This window comes from Lampris incognitus, chromosome 17, assembly GCF_029633865.1.
Source record: "Lampris incognitus isolate fLamInc1 chromosome 17, fLamInc1.hap2, whole genome shotgun sequence".
Taxonomy (NCBI): domain Eukaryota; kingdom Metazoa; phylum Chordata; class Actinopteri; order Lampriformes; family Lampridae; genus Lampris; species Lampris incognitus.
Window position 1 is genome coordinate 36,823,966 of NC_079227.1, and position 17,437 is coordinate 36,841,402.

General features: G+C 48.7%; 1 protein-coding gene across 1 annotated transcript in view; it reads right to left on the reverse strand.

Annotated features, from left to right (window-relative positions):
• Positions 1–17,055, reverse strand: part of nrg3b (neuregulin 3b) — a 143,262-nt gene extending 126,207 nt beyond the window's left edge. The window contains exons 1-2 of the mRNA XM_056296774.1: positions 17,016–17,055; positions 14,453–14,588 (exon numbers count right to left, since the gene is read on the reverse strand). Coding sequence (XP_056152749.1) covers positions 14,453–14,588; positions 17,016–17,055 — 176 coding nt within the window. The remainder of the gene's footprint in view (positions 1–14,452; positions 14,589–17,015) is intronic.
• Positions 17,056–17,437: the final 382 nt, after the last annotated feature.

The following is a 17,437-nucleotide window of genomic DNA, read 5'->3' on the forward strand; positions in this document are numbered from 1 at the left end:
GTATTTATACATCTCCAGTCTGCTGTCCCTGCAGATATTGCAGTATTTAATCCCTATTTCTTATTCACTACGGTTATGAATAAGTATGGGGTAGTCTGTGTGATATTGTATTCTCATCGATTTCAACATTCTCCTCATGGGATTTAGCCAACACGTCAGACGTGTTTACCCTTTAACCCCCCGCTGCTGTCTCACATACACCGCAAGGGGAAAAACATCACTTCTTAATGTTGTGTTTCCCCCCCCCAGAGTATCCAAATTATCTGTGTTTTCCCTATGCATTTTTTGTTATCGAATTTACCAGTTTTACTCTGTTACTCAGCTGTTTAATTGATGACTAAGATAGTTTTTTGTAGCAGTGGTACTTGTTAATAACAACAACAAGTGTGTAATTAGCACAAATTGAAATAGAATTGAATTGCAGCAATGCACACACACACACACACACACACACACATCAGCACGAGAAGGGGGGCTGCGTCGTCCCCCCCCTAGAAGTGGCAGGTGGTTGTGTAACATCTGAGACCCAACAATATGCCTAACTTTTCCTAACGTACACATGCAGAAACAACATAAAACGTGCCCTCGTTTTAAGCAGTGGGCTGGGCTGCGCGGAACGCACATCTTTAATAATGAAGTGAAGAAACACTCCGTTCCAAATCCGCTGCGCGCGCGCCGTAGAAACAACGCAATGACGTCATACTGCGGCGACCGGGGAGAGGCGGTCACCCTGACCGCCGGCGGTGGTTGTGCGCTGGGGGGGGAGCGCGGTGGCCGATGGGAGTGCTACTGGTAGATTTCAAATTGTGTTTTAATGGCGTGGTGTTCGCGGAGACTGTTTACTGACTAACTGACTGCAGGACCGTGACTGGGACTGATGTCGTCACTGGGGTGGACATGGGGGGGTGGACATGGGGGGGGCTTGTTACGTTGTTGTCAGTTCTGGTCCGTTCTGGACCCGATTGGCCGTGTCTGCGGTTTGAGAAGCCGGATGTGGGAATGTGTCCTGGTCACTGCACTAGCGCCTCCTCTGGTCGGCCGGGGCACCTGTTCGGAGGGGAGGGGGGAGAACCGGCGCTGCGTTCCCCTGGCGACACTCCTCACTGTCAGGGGAAAAGAAGCGGCGCGCGACTCCACATGTATGGAAGGGGGCGTTTGGTAGTCTGCAGCCCTCCCCGGATCAGCAGACCGGGACGGCTCGGAAGAGCGGGGTAATTGGCCCGATACAATTGGGGAGAAAAGGGGGAGCCCCCCCACCCCCCCACCCACACCGAGCCCACACAGGGTGTATGTGCTCTGATTCCCTCTCTGCACCCTCGTCTGTCTGGGTGGCATCACAGCCAGATGAAGCCAACTTTCAGCAGCTTTGCATCATCTCTGCAGTGTTCTGGATTCGGTGCCCCCACAGAACGATGGAGACGTTTTATCAAAGGGACAGGAAGCCATTTGTCCAACCGATAGTGTGGAGAGAGCCGGTGAGAGCGTTCGTGTTACGTCAGAGCGATTAACAGCGGATTATCCCACATGAATACAGCAGAGTAATGCTTCGCATAGTGACGTCATCGCTCGTCACATGTCCTCCGTCATGGGTGTGCTGTTAAACAAATAAGTCTCGAATGGAATGATTGTTTCCCTCAATATTGTTTCGTGTTCTCATGAACGACGCAGGGTTAGTACTCATAACCTGGTTTATTAACCAACACGACGAGGACGCAATAAGACGACATACGTGTAGCTGGCATCCAGCACTGTTGCTTCGCGGGCCCTCACCCGATAACCTGTATAACTGAGTGTTCCTCAGTACGGCGTCTGCAGTGGCTCAATAAACATAATCATGACACAGTCACTGATCTACAAAAATCACAAAACCGTTAATTGCAATCACGGTTTCCTATCCTATATCAAACGCCATGAATAAAGAACACACAATAAACAACCAACAACTAAAGGTTGCGATCACATCAGTGTGCTACTGTAACCTGTTATTTTCTTGCCCAGTGCGGGATTCGATACGAGGTGTACTGCACCACAAGGTGACGTCACTAACCGCTCGGCTAAAGGGTCAGATCCATTAGCTGGCAGCTAACGTGTCTTATTAGTAGTTTACAGTAGTCACCCTCCCCCGGAAGCGCGCCCTCGCGCTTTGTTCTTCCCGCGCTCCGAAGAGACTTCTGAGGATCTGCACACTTCCGGCTCGCACCGCTGCCACCAATGTAACCGGTTATTTTCTTGCCCGGTGCGGGATTCGATACGGACTGTGCTGCACCACAAGGCGACGTCACTAACCGCCCGGCTAAAGGGTCAGACCCGTTAGCTAGGGGCTAACGTGTCTTATTAGTAGTTTACACTACCAACAAGAGCCACCGACCACGGCGGCTCTTACTCCATCGGTCTTTCTCAAACCAAAGAACGCCAAGAATGGACTTGTGTCCTTGGGGACAACGTTCTTGCTGGTTGTTCTGGGAAGAATGAGGTCGCAAGTCCACAAGCACACAGAACGACGCATGCTTCATGGTACTGCGCGATACCCCCGGCACAGAGGCCGCCGGAAGTGCTCCGGATCAGCGGCTGGGCTTTATCCCCCAAAACAACCCACGTTGTACGATACACTAATTCAGCTGATTACTCCACAACTGTACACTAACAACGGATGGTGTAGTTATTGTAGCGAATTCGGGGAACAACGCAACCACAGGAACTGCCGCGGCCGGGACGCGAACCCGTATCGCCCGCACCGCAGGAGACATCGCTAACCGCTCGACTAGCGATGTCTCCTGCGGTGCGGGCGATACGGGTTCGCTTCCCGGCCGCGGCAGTTCCTGTGGTTGCGTTGTCCCCCCGAATTCGCTACATTATAACAAGTAAGCAACGTCAGCCCCCTGTCACACCACTAAACTAGGCCGAAAGGAATGCTGGGATGTGTGTGTTGACAAGTTCACACAAGCTACCAACCGACGTCTCCTCGGTAAAATGGGCGCGTCAACAACACTTCCGGGAATGTCAACCGTTCCCGGCGTAATGCGAACTTGTGTATTGGGACGGTACTTGGGCTGCGGCTGATGACGCTTTACAAGGACACAAGAACGCAGACCGAGAAAGACCCAACGAGTCTGAGCTGCAATGGAGCCTCCTTCCTACCATCATCACACTGACACGCTGGATGGGCTGAAGGCTGTTTGTTGAGGACATGGCAGCCATTAAGCCCAAGCAAGCAACCGCACACACACACACACACACACACACACACACACACACATTACTGAAGAGACATCTGCCATAAAACAAACGAAGGCTAGGATGCCAATGTAAAGCGAGTCCTTGTCCTTAAGCTGTCCATGAACAGTTTCCTCCGTAAGGCCCACGTAGACGCTGGAGGTCTCTCTCAGTCTTGGGCCCTGACGTTGGACTTAGAGTGGTGCTGGCAAGCTCTCCTGGTCCACTGATCATACACATGTACTCCACAGAGCCCTCCAATCACCCCCCTGCATCCATGTAGCGACCTTTTAATATTCCCCCGTGTCCACATGAAACCGTTTCCTCCCATTCAATTAGCTGCTAAAAAGCGGACTACAGTGAAACCCTCGTGGAAGAACACGGACTCGCAACATAATGTGGGGCTTTAGAGCTGCTGGACGGAGGCGTCCGGGGAAGCATAATCGCCTGTTCTGTTGCCTACCAACACAGGGATCGCCGGTTCGAATCCCCGTGTTACCTCCGGCTTGGTCGGGCGTCCCTACAGACACAACTGGCCGTGTCTGCGGGTGGGAAGCTGGATGTGGGTGTGTGTCCTGGTCGCTGCACTAGCGCCTCCTCTGGTCAGCCGGGGCACCTGTTCCGGGGGCTTGGGGAAATAGCGTGATCCTCCCACGTGCTACGTCCCCCTGGTGGCGAAACTCCTCACTGTCAGGGGAAAAGAAGCGGCTGGTGACTCCACATGTATGGGAGGAGGCATGTGGTAGTCTGCAGCCCTCCCCGGATCGGCAGAGGGGGTGGAGCAGCGATGGGGACAGCTCAGAAAATAGGCTAATTGGCCGGATACAAAGGGGGGGGATAGCTGGCCTTATACTAGCTACTGTATAGTATAATAGTGTGTACATGCTGCAGTGGTTTTTGCAAAGCACAGCAAGATGCATATGAGTTGTCTAGCAGCATGGGAGATAACCCATAACATCTGAACTCCCAATAAAAATAACAAAAGCCACCACTGTGATAATAACACACGAGATGAGCTCTCCGAGGAAGGCTTGCAGCCAAAACACACCAGAGTGGAACTGATTCGACCACAGTTACAAAAGGTTTTAATGCGAACATGATTTTGTTCCCCATTTTTTTCTCCCAGTTGTACTTGGCCGATTACCCCACTCTTCCGAGCCGTCCCGGTCTCTGCTCCACCCCCCTCTGCCGATCTGGTGAGGGCTGCAGACTACCACACGCCTCCTCCCATACACGTGGAGTCGTCAGCCGCTTCTTTTCACCTGACAGTGAGGAGTTTCACCGGGGGGGGGGGCGGAGCGCGTGGGAAGATCACGCTACCCCCCACCAACAGGAGCGACCGACCAGAGGAGGCGCTAGTGCAGCGACCCGGACACATACCCATATCCGGCTTCCCACCCGCAGACACAGCTAATTGGGTCTGTAGGGGCGCCCGACCAAGCCGGAGGTAACACAGGGACTCGAACCGGCGATCCCCGTGTTGGTAGGCAACGGAATAGACCGCCACGCCACCCGGACGCCCCTTGTGAATATGAATTTAAAACGAATAAATTAAAATCCAGAGATGATGACAGCTTTCTCCAAGGGTCACGTTCTGCCTTCACCTTCTTCTTCAGACGTACGTCCTTCTCATGATGCTACACGTGACCACTTCTAAATCCATTAATGTATTGACGTCTTAAGATGGTTGTGTGATGGTGCTTTTGTCCATAATGCAATCGTTTATTTTATTAGCGACTCGTTACATACTAGCTGATTCAGTAACCTTCCATCCATCAGCCAATAGTTAAGTGACACTGGTTCACCTCAACAAGTCCTCCGACCCCAATACGACCACATAGGTCGTTTGTTCCTACCCTCTAATACATTCAGTGAGATGCGTAGACCCCCCCCCCCCGCCGGCTCATCGCATTTTGACTGGTAACGAAGGTCAAAGGTCATATGACGACGACGCACCCGCGACACCAGATTGTCGTTATTTACACAACCGCCAGAGGTCGCTTAACTTTAAAACGTAACCATAGGTCAAAATAAGCTGCTTGTACAAACGACCTATGGGGTCGTTTTTTTGGTGGCGGACCGTCTCGTTCATCCACACCGGGCCACATGTTCCTCCTCATATACACAGGAAGTTCAATTAAAAAAAGAGGTCTTCGGTTAACAAACGAACTAGACACATCGCGTTAAAAGGACACTGCTCAAAGTGAGAAATAAAACACAACAAAAAAACCCCACAAAAACAGAAAAGGCCACTAACAAAGGGAGGCCGTGCTTCTCCAGACTACCAGGGGCGGGGATAACGTGACGGCGATTTCACCCACCCTGCAGATTTTCCTGTTATTTATTTATTTCTTGCGAGGAGTACATTTGCCATTCCTCGACACGCTGCAGAATAATGACTGGCAGACCGCTGGGCTGACGGCGCAGCTGCGTCTGGCGGCCTCGGCTCGGTGATGGGTGGCACAATGCTCTCTGTGTGAGATGTGAGAGAACGAGCTGCACAGTCTGTCCTTTATTGCGGACGCGACGCCTCGTCGGGCTTAATGGTGTGTTCTCATATTTTGGACGGGATGCAGTAATGGGCTTTCCGTGGGTTTCTGGCGAAGGGAGGACATCTCGGGGACGCTTTCTTATTAGATTTAGAGGCGGTAGACTTTGACTGGCATGAATATTGTACCACAGTTACACAGATCTGCATGCAGATTGCTTGCACAAAGTGAAGTCAGAACTTTCCGTGCGACTTTCTGTCCAGCAAGCTAGTGAGCATGGCGGCGAGCTAGCACGCAGGACGAACCCGCTGCCTACAGAGCGGCCTGTCAGCAAAACCTCCCCGGTCTTGCAGTTGATTAAGTAGAGATGAAATCAAACGGCTGTAGATCTGGTTGCCATGGCCCGAGAGCCTCTCGTGTGACCCGCCGCCTTTCCCTGTAGGGCAGAAACCCACTGCCGTGTGAGCAGATGACCGGGCAGGCCGGGGCAATTTACTGCAGTGCACTTCCCAGCTGATGGACCTAAGAGTAGGGGAGAGCAGCAGCAGTCTCTCATCTCCTAAGCCTCAGCTCCCTGTGTCGTGTGGAGATGACCCCCAGCCCCCTTCCCCATCCCCCCCCCCCATCTAACCAAACCTAACACTCTTGCTTCCATTTTGCGTCAAACTGTTATCTGAAGCCAACACAGAAACGACGCCGTTCATCCAGATCGAGTGGCTTCGACGCAGTGCAGCTGCTCCTGTGTGCGAGGATCTGACCATTCACACTTGTCGAGCTGCACTTCTGCTCAAATGCTCAATTTAGCTGATCTCCCCACAATGGCTTCTGTGATCCACTGTTTGCATATTGTGTGAAATGGAGCATGCATAGGGCTAGCTATCGTGTTTGCCAATTCTTCAGTGTGACTGTCACATCACTGTTAATCACTCTAAGTGCCTTTGGAAAGCTCTAATGTAACTGACCAGTGCTACCATTGACATTGGATGCACATTTATGCTATGTTCATCTGTAACCCAGCTAAGTGATTAACCTACCACTTTTACTGTCTTACTGCATGTCTGGATTTCCGTGTTAAATGTCCGTGTTAAATCTTTATACCAGATTTGTTTAGCGCCTGTGAATTAGGGTGACCGGATTTCCAGAATCCCCAACCGGACCCTAAAAAGTGGACCGCACGTTCATGCATGTGCTCACAAGCTTGTCTGTTTCACCGGACACAATACGCTGAAGGATTTTTATCCCCCCCCCCACCAAAAAAAAGACACCCAGCTTGAAACCGGGACAACTCCGGACAAACCGGGACGTCCGGTCACCCTACTGTGAATGGTGTTGATGCACTATTTACATCAACGTGAAGTCCACTACACCACTTCTGGTAGACGGCGGCCCAACTTCACATTTGCGGCGGCCTCATCCAGTACCCTCCATGCGGTGTCTTTCTCCATGTCTGCGTCAAAGTTTTGTCTTCGTTTGATGGCTGGGAGAGCTTTGGTCCGCTGCGTCCGGTGGGCCCAGGGACCACGGCCCTACCTGGAGTGGTGCCCGAAGGGGAAACACCGAGGGCGGTCTGACAGGACACAGAAGCGGGGCAGGCTAAGCTAACTGCTAGCCCATGCAGACCGGCAGTTCTGATAACACCAAGGGCGGTCTGGCAGTGGCCTCGCCTAGCCTTGACTGTGTTTTTAGTGTCGTCGTGTGGGGAGGTGTGTCGAGGGTGTCTGGCTGGGACAGCTTTGGATCGACTAGGGGAATTTGGTCTGCTGCGTCTGGTGAGCCCAATGACCACAGCCCTGACCGGAGCTGTGCCCGAGGAGGAAACACCGAGGGCGGTCTGACAGGACGCGGAAGCGGGGCAGGCTAAGCTAACTGCTAGTCCATGCAGACTGGCAGTTCCGATAACACCAAGGGCGGTCTGACAGGACGCGGAAGCGGGGCAGGCTAAGCTAACTGCTAGTCCATGCAGACTGGCAGTTCCGATAACACCAAGGGCGGTTTGACAGGACACAGAAGCGGGGCAGGCTAAGCTAACTGCTAGCCCATGCAGACCGGCAGTTCTGATAACACCAAGGGCGGTCTGGCAGTGGCCTCGCCTAGCCTTGACTGTGTTTTTAGTGTCGTCGTGTGGGGAGGTGTGTCGAGGGTGTCTGGCTGGGACAGCTAGCTTTGGATCGACTAGGGGAATTTGGTCTGCTGCGTCTGGTGAGCCCAATGACCACAGCCCTGACCGGAGCTGTGCCCGAAGAGGAAACACCGAGGGTGGTCTGACAGGACGCGGAAGCGGGGCAGGCTAAGCTAACTGCTGGCCCATGCAGACCAGCAGGTCCAACAGCCGTCCTAGTTGGCGTTCCCTCCCCTGGGCAATGATTTATTTATTATTATTTTTTTTTAGTTTAGCGATATTTGTTAGTTTATATATGTTCTTGCAGTTTTTGGATAGGCTGTGTGTTTCTGTGTGTGGGTTGCACTGCTGTGGGCTGGGGGAAATGACGTTCCAAGTCATTTCATGTGCGCACAATGCATGAAATGAAATTGACAAATAAAGTGTTTCTGATTCTGATTGTCTCATATTTGTTGATATATACGTATGGCGTCTGGTGTATAAGCAGCCAAATTGCTGGTGTTAGAGTCAATCTTACAATCGGCATTTGCATGTTCATTTGGGTGGCCTTGTGTGTATTGCGGATCGTGACCACCCGGCAGGGTGAGGGAGTGGGGGGAGATTGGGGTGAGAAGGTGAAGGAGAAGGAGTGGGAGAAGAAAAAAAACCTCTCAAAATGGAAATGAGCTGATTCCAAAGTTCAAAACTGTGCTGCCAACCAGGGATTTGAGCATTTAAGCGTTGTCTGACGTAATTAGCCTCCAATTCTGGATGAGATTCAGACATCTTGAATGCTTTGTGCGGTTCCTCTGTTTCCTGGAGGAGGGATGATGTCACAGGAGGCAGTCAGCATGAAACATTTGATCCAAAGTACAATGAAACGCAGTAATGATGAATGGTTGTAGATATGGAATTTATCTAAATGTCATTTGAAGAGTAACTGATTAACATAATCATCTCCAATGACCTAAAGCTCGGTATCAGTAGTTACATTTTAAGCGCCACCAGTGTGGCCGTTGTCGGACAGTGACTCTTCGCTTATGTTCCACAGACATCATCCCTCCCTACCCCTACAGGGTTGGACTCACATGTAGGCTGTGCTGCGTACAGCCTGAAGGCTGGCTCTACATACGTTTGTTCTCTGATGTTTGTCAGACGGCTTTTCAAGCTGTATGTGAAATAATGGGAGATGATAACTAAAAAAAAAAAAAAAAAAAAGCAAATCGCAAAATTGCCCTAGCATTTAATGAAGGAAAATTATAATCACAGAATTAGAAAAAAATTAAATTAATAAAATATTATTTTCATATTTTTTTATTAAATAAGTTATTTTTTATTTTATTATTTATGTTAATTTTAATTGTTAATGTAATGTTATTAATGACACTAATTTAAATTAAAAATAAAGAATCCTGATTCTGATTCTTAATTAAATTAATAAAATATTGTTTTTATATTTTTTTATTAAATAACAAGTGTTTTTTATGTTATTATTTATTATTTTTGTTAATTTTAATTGTTAATTTAATTTTATTAATTACATTAATTTAAATTAAAAATAAAGAATCCTGATTCTGATTCTTAATTAAATTAATAAAATATTATTTTTATATATTTTTATTAAATAACAATTGTTTTTTATTTTATTATTTATTATTTTTGTTAATTTTAATTGTTAATTTAATTTTATTAATGGCATTAATTTAAATTAAAAATAAAGAATCCTGATTCTGAGTCTTGATTCAATTTTAATATTATTAATAAAATATTATTATTATGAAAATACTAATTATTAAAAATATATTCACAACACCAAAAGGAAAGCTTTTATTGATGCGAGATCATTTTACCCAAACCTCCTTGTCTCAGCGTGGTGCAATGGTGGCGCACTTGCTGTCCATTTTGGTCCTGATTGTGAGTAATTTTCAATCTTCACTCTTTTTTTTTTTTTCTTGTGCTTATGCTTTCATTAAAAATGGCTTCCTCAAAATAACAGCCGTGTCTTAAAGGTTAATCCAGAACTGATGGTATTATACACCAAGACAAGACAGTGGTCTCAGAGCAGGTCTGATGATCATGTTTTGCCAAGTTACTATCTACAATTCTCCCAGGCAAGAGGAGCAACCTTTCAATAACAGTGCCCACAAACCTGCAATCATTTCTTCACACAACAAGCTCTCACCTCAGGCGAAAGTGTCGGGTAGCCCTCTTGGTTAGACCCTCCAGGCCCGTCTCTTTCCTATTGAGAATGCACCACTAATTATAGCCCAGAGTGGCGATGCTGCAAGCCTCCAGGGTTTTACCACTGTCGCCGTGGCAGACGTGGCTCTTCAGAGTCAGTGCAGCAGCTACCATTATATGACTTCTATCTTTCCCCTCCGCAATTAACTCTGCCTTATCGTGACATCATATTTCTCTGCCCTTTGTGTGGAAATCAATGTTGAATGGAGAGACATGTGTCCGTATGAGTGCGCCGCTTTCATCTGTTGTGCAGCCACTTCGCCGTTTACTCAGCTTCGGTTTACCTGAACTGGTGCAAATGGGAAATGGCCCGACAAGTCTTCCAACCCACATAGGTCGTACACCCTCTAATACGACCCACAGGAGCGTTTCCTAATTAGCGCCTCTACCGGCGGCAGCAGATTCGCCTCTGTGCATTGTGGGTTTTTATCTACTTGCTGACGTCCTTTGTGCAAAGAAACCAACCACTAGTATGATAAACATATGAGGATATCTTTAGCATACTAGTGGTTGGTTTCTTTGGTTATATGTGCCGATGAAACGTGGTCTGGTGCAGAGTCAGGCGCTTCTTTTGGATTCCAGGAAGCCATTTGGGGTGCACGGGTTGCACAAACCGATGAATATTTCATCGGCAGTGTTTCTTTAGCTCGGAATTATTTGGCTTGTTTTTCCAACCACAAAGGAGCAGATGAGACACTCGGTGCCACCGGCCAAGCATGTTATATGCAAAGATAAGCGCTCAAGTATGGGAAAGGGTCTGGCAATCTTGACTAAATGCTCAATTTGCTGTTCCCATCTCGTGTTTCAAACAGGTCCAAATAAAGGGGAAGGATACAATTTTAATAAGAGTTGTGCAGGAAGTGAGCCACAGCAGTTGTTTGGTCTTAAACTGATGAGTGCATTAACATTTTTTTGCAACATCGGAGGCCTTGATATGGGCCTTGCCCCGGGGAAGAAGTCTGAGGGGCAGTTGAGGGGCAGTCCGAGCGGCTGGCTGTGCAGTATGGCTTGAATGGATTTGTTCAAGGCTTTTCATGCATTTCGCTCGGTCTGAGAAAAAGATCACTGGCTGTGAAAGAGTTGTTGAATCGAAAACCGATCCCAAGGTTACCGATTGCAGCTCAAGAGCGAAACAGGAGGGAAGGTCAGTCGTGGAAGAGAAACTACTGCGCCCCCCCCCCCCACACAGACACACACACACGGGGCTTCTGTCAACGTGTAGTTGAGCGTTAAGCTGATAACAAGGACGCCTGAATGGATGAACAGACTCGCTAGCGATTGGCTAACGGGGCGGACCCTTTAGTCGACTGGTTAACGTAGTCGCCCGTGGTGCGGGAGACTCGGGTTCGCGTCCCGGCTGCGGCGGTTCCCGGCTGCCCCCCCCCCCACCATTCACTACAGTATGGTAAAAATGTGTTGCTAGATTGCGGTGGTAAAGTTGGCGCAATGGTGCTCACCGCCGGGTCGTTTTGCCGCGGTTTAAGCCCCGAATAAGCCTGTGTGAGGCCCGACAAAAACACGTACCGCGTGTGGATGTCCGACAGCCTTCGTCACATAACAGCCTGCCAGCCTAAATCAGGTCTCTACACCAATCCCGTGCGTGCGTGCGTGCGTGCGTGCGCGAGCCGCGTATGCGGGGGGAGGGGTCTGATGGACAGCGCCGAGTCACGTGACACGAGTTAAAGCGGGAGGAGACGAGTAGAGGAGAAATGGCGGAACGTGCAGGGGGGGGGGGGGGGGGAACAACAACTCAATCTTTTGGATTTGTCCAGAAGAGAAGGAAGGGTAAGACTTGAGCCTCAGCAGTCACTTTTCTATAATGGTTGGAATTGCATGTTGATTTATGATATGAATCGGATTCGGCACCTACGATCATGATGAAGAGAATTGTAGTGTAATGATCACGGATGACTACACTAGCTAGCCCTTGGCTAACGGGCCAGACCCTTTAGCTGACTGGTTAGCGCAGTCGCCCATGGTGCGGGTAACCCAGGTTCGAGTCCCGGCTGCCCTCTGAATTCGCTATTGGAGGAGTCGTTTAGCTAGCGGGCCATACTCGTCTGAACCCACAGCATGCTCCAATACAAGTATACTAAGGTGCCAGGGTGCATAAAAAAGCATCAAAATAGAGCATCCACCCATTACCTGAACCGCTTATCCTGCTCTCAGGGTCGCTGGAGCCTATCCCAGCAGTCATTGTGCGGCAGGCGGGGAGACACCCTGGACAAGCCGCCACGCCACCACAACACCCACCCACACACCTAGGGACAATCTAGTATGGCCCATTCACCTGACCTACATGTGTTTAGACTGTGGGAGGAAACTGGAGGAAACCCACGCAGACACGGGGAGAACATGCAGACTCCACACAGAGGACGACGCGGGACGACACCCGAGGCTGGACTACCCCAGGGCTCGAACCCAGGGCCCGCCTATAGATTGTTTGCGTATGACGTCACGAACTACAGACGGAGGGCAGGAAGTGATTTTCTACACAGGAAGCACCATCACAAACTTTCGACACCCCTATGTTTGGCGTCATTAACTGAGAAACCACAAGGAGTTTTTACTGAGTACCAAAAGTTGTTGTTCATGAGGGGGGAAAGATGCAAGAAATTGACTGAAAACGCCAGAAAAAATGGCTCGCGAACCGTCGTCTGCGGTGGGGAGGGGCGGAGTCGGATAACGCGCGCGTGTGCAGTGACCACTTCCGTCAAAAAAATCCCTCTTCATAACATAAGATCATGTCCAACATGTCTTACTTCCTGTTTACGCCTTTCTCTCACAATATCGTCTGAACTAGCTCCATCTCGTCCATTCTGCTTTTCACTTCCTCCCTCCATCTGAATCTCGCGCGTCATCAGAATCACGTGACTGCAAACAAGCTATCGCGAGGCGACCGCGCTAACCACTGCGCTGCCTTGTTCGTCAAAACAATTCCGGGGGGACAATCCCCCCCCCCCGGTAGAGGCCAGTTCCCATCGATGCAGAGAAGGGAAATGGAGCAGAGAATGGTCAACTGAGCATGCGCGAAATGCCTCTACCATGCCTCCACGCGCCCCGCGTAGCATCCAGGCGCTAGGATTCTAGGAAGCCCCGCCCCTACTCTGCGTCTGATTAGCTAACTTTAACCCTAACCCCGCCCTAACCCTAACCTACCCAAACAACGGAGGCAACGAGTACTTGCGCATGCTCAGTTTACCGTTCTTTGCATCGATGGGAACTAGCCTCTACCAACCCCGGCCCCCCCTTAACCCCGCTACAGAAGTCCAGGCGAAGCCACGAATATCCTCAAATCCTGGAAACGCCCCTGGTTCTCAACCTTTTTGAGTCGCGACACCCCCCCCCCCGATAACACTGGGGCATTTAACTCACAACACCCCTGATACCAACACACTGATCACTCATAATCTGGTTGAGAGCGCTCAGGGATTATACTGTAACACAGTGTTTCTCAACCCAGTCCTCAAGGACCCCCTATCCTGCATATTTTCTTTGCAACCCTGAATAGGTACCTGTTTGTAGTTATTCAACCAATCAGCAATGAATTTTGTCAGACGTTGCACACCTTGCATAATTAAGTGCCGCGAGATGATTGGTCGAGTAAGTACAAGCAGGGCTACCTATGCAGGGTTACAATGAAAATCTGCAGGATAGGGGGTCCTTGAGGACTGGGTTGAGAAAGACTGCTGTAACACAACACACGAAAGCTATCAAACTCACACAGGAAGTCCAGCGCTTTTGCCCACAGACAGAACAACAACTAATTCAATTTTGGCTTTAATTAGCGTTTTCACATTTATTGAAATAATGGCCCCCTCATGTGCACACACACTTTGACTCTCACAAACACACTCAATAAAATCTATCGTAAGGGCAATTATATCACCGCTACAGGCGGTGTAATGTAAAAAAAAAAAACATCCCCCGTCTAAGATAAGTTAAATTATCTTATGACCCCAGGTTGAAAACCAATGAGTTAGAGCGTCAATAGAAAAGATGTAATAATTGGCCATGGAAATTGAGTTTCCATAGCCACAGCGTACACATTAGCATAATGCCCGTCGCATTTTCTTGTTGTCTTTGCACAGTGTGGAATTCAGCCGGCTTCAGCCCACGTTAAGTGACGGTGATAACTCCTGCAGTGTCTTGGAAAACTCCAATTCTCTCAAGTGGGAGTTAGCATGCTGTAGCCGTTATGCTAACTGCTGTCCCTAAGCACCCGTCAGAGGCACCCTTTTGGTGGGTTTTTTTTTTTTACTTTTCAATTAAAAAAACAACATAAATCCTTTAAATCCGCAGGACATTTGGATAAAAACAAGACTACAGACACACACACACACACACACACACACACACACACACACACACACACACACACACACACACACACACACACATACACACTCACCTGCAGTGCCTGTGCACGCCAGCCACAGTCTGGATGATGGAGCACTCGCCCTCGTTCAGACAGAAAGCCAGGTCCTTGTCTTCTACACATGGCTTGAAGACCTCTGAGCGTAGACCAGGAAGCGTGGGGGCAGCTGCTAGAGGAACGGGGAGAAAGAAGAAAGATATGATTACCTTTACATGGTATAGATGATGTCAAAAGTAACACCGAGTTGAGAAACGGGTTTCTTTGTATCAGCCTCGAACTTCCATCTAGAATTCAAGTCGTTTAACCCGGATGCGACTGAAGTCATTATTTCCATGCTTGAATGAAACTATGTCAGACACATAGACATGGCATCTATCGGATGGTTGGATCGGCTGGGAGAGCTCGGTCTGCTTCATGCGGTGGGCCCAGGGACCACGGCCCTGCCGGAGCTACGCATGAGGAGGAAGCACCGAGGGCGGTCTGACAGGACGCGGAAGCGGGGCAGGCTAAGCTAGCTGCTAGCCCATGCAGACCGGCAGTTCCGACAGTCATCATGGCGGGCGTTCCTTCTCCTGGACAGTGCAATTTTTTGAAGTGTTGTTAACCGTTTGTTTGTTTGTTTGTTTTTGAATGTTTTTGGTGGTGTAATTTTTTGGGGAAATTTGGGATGTGTGTTTTTTGTCTTTTGTGTCACACTGCTGTGGCTGGGGGAAATGGAATGTTGTTTATTTCGTGTACGCATGTACATGAAAATAAAATGACAATACATTGTTCCTGACACCTGATTAATTATTCCTGATAGTTTTTAATAACATATTAATACATAACAGTTGTTTTCTTCCTCGGCCGTACCCTTTACTGATATGACCCCTCAGACCAGAGTAAAGGACTTAACTGCAAAGTCAAAATGTTTCTTTTTTTTTTAGGTCTTCTTTATTATTTAGTCTTCTGATTGGGGTTAGGAAGCTGAAATTTTCAAGATCCCAGGTTACTTTATTTGTCCCGAGGGAAATCTGTCTCGGACATAAGGCTGCCACATAAAAATGCATACAATATAGTGCAGTGCAGAAATAAAGTCCATTCAAACACGTGCAGCGCTGCCCCTCATTTCACCCCCTCCCCATGGCCTGAGTTTAGGCGATTCACTGATAGAGGGATGAAAGAGTTTTTATACTGGTTCAGGTATCTCATCCTGTATTTAATTGGAACCCTGTAGCATCTACCTGATGGGAGCAGTTCATATCCTGAATACAGGATATGAGGGTAGGCCAGCAATAATTTTCCTAGCCTGTTAGCTATTGAAATGAAAGCCAAACGCCACTTTATCTGTCATTGTATTCTTACAACGAATTGTGTAATTACAATGAATGTGTTCTCTGCATTTAAGCCATCCTATTGTGTAGGAGCAGTGGGCAGCTGCAGCTCCCGGGGACCAACTCCAGTTCTTCTTCCCATTGCCTTGCTCAGGGGCACAGACAGGAGTATTAACCCTAACATGCATGTCTTTTTGATGGTGGGAGGAAACCGGAGCACCCGGAGAAAACCCCCACAGACACGGGGAGAACATGCAAACTCCACACAGAAAGGACCCGGGACAGCCTGAGGTTCGAACCCAGGACCCTCTTGCTATGAGGCAACAGTGCTAACCACTGGGCCACTGTGCCACCCAATAATTTTCCCTAATTATCCACTACTGTCTTCTCAAATAGCATTTTGAGGTAGGGATGCTCCCTAACCCCCATCAGTTTCCACTGCTGTGTGGACCAGTCTGTTTATTTGTGATTATAACTTAAATGATATGTTACCAAAACAAGCTGAAATTACATAATGTAATACACTATCACAGTATGATAACATACGAACATTACCACCTGTCCCCCCCCAAACACACTGAGTCTGTGCAAAAAGTAGAGCCTCTGTTGGATCCTGGTACATACAGAATTCAAATGAACATGCCAAGACAGACGACAGTCACTATGTACACCCAAGTATTTGTAAGAATCAATCCATCCATTATCCAAACAGCTTATCCTGCTCAGGATCGCGGGGATGCTGGAGCCTATCCCAGCAGCCACTGGGCGGCAGGCGGGGATATATCCTGGACAGGCCACCAGGCCGTCACAGGGCCGACACATTCACACCTAGGGACAATTTAGTACGGCCGATTCACCTGACCTACAAGTCTTTGGACTGCGGAAGAAAACCGGAATACCCAGAGGAAACACATGCAGACACAGAGAGACAATGCAAACTCCAAACAGAGGACAACTCCCAAGGTTGGACTAACCCGGGGCTTGAACCCAGGACCTTCTTCCTGTAAGGCGACCGTACTAACCACTGCGCCACCGTGCCGCCTTTGTAAGAGTGAACCTAGGTTATACAAGCGTTATGGATCAGTAGTGGAGAAGGATCCTCCAGGTGTCCTGGATCAAAAATCATCCCTTCTGTTTTATTAGTGTTTCCAATAAGATGATGGCTATCACACGAATGTACAAACTTTTCAACCTCTAAACCGAAGCCAGAAATGCCAGTGTCTGTATCCATAAGTCATAAGTGCTGGGATGACTACTGCAGCAAGCTAAAAGCAAGGCTTCACCCTGCAGCATGGCCTTGGTTGCGAGGTTCTGGTGATTCATTATGGGAATGTGCTGTGCGAACAAATTCAGCTAAAGGGATTGTTACTTTGACCTGACGCGATGGCGAACGTCTGTAAAGATGATGTTGGGAAAAGGGAAGGGTGATGGACTGTGACTGAGGCAGGCTCGGGAATCAGCAGGTAGCATGAATAACACAAGGCCGGCAGGAAGAACGCAGCGGCTGCTTTACTGTCAATTTATTTTCTGCTTTTGTAATGGTTACTTGGTGTTTCTTTCAGCCGATAATGATCTGAAACACCTGATGTACAGTCGTCTAATACTGTGATATTTTTGGTTTGTTTGTTTGCACCAATACAATGTTTGTACTGGCGCATATCAGCGGCTGTCTCCCTTTGCTGCAACCACACACACACAGTATACA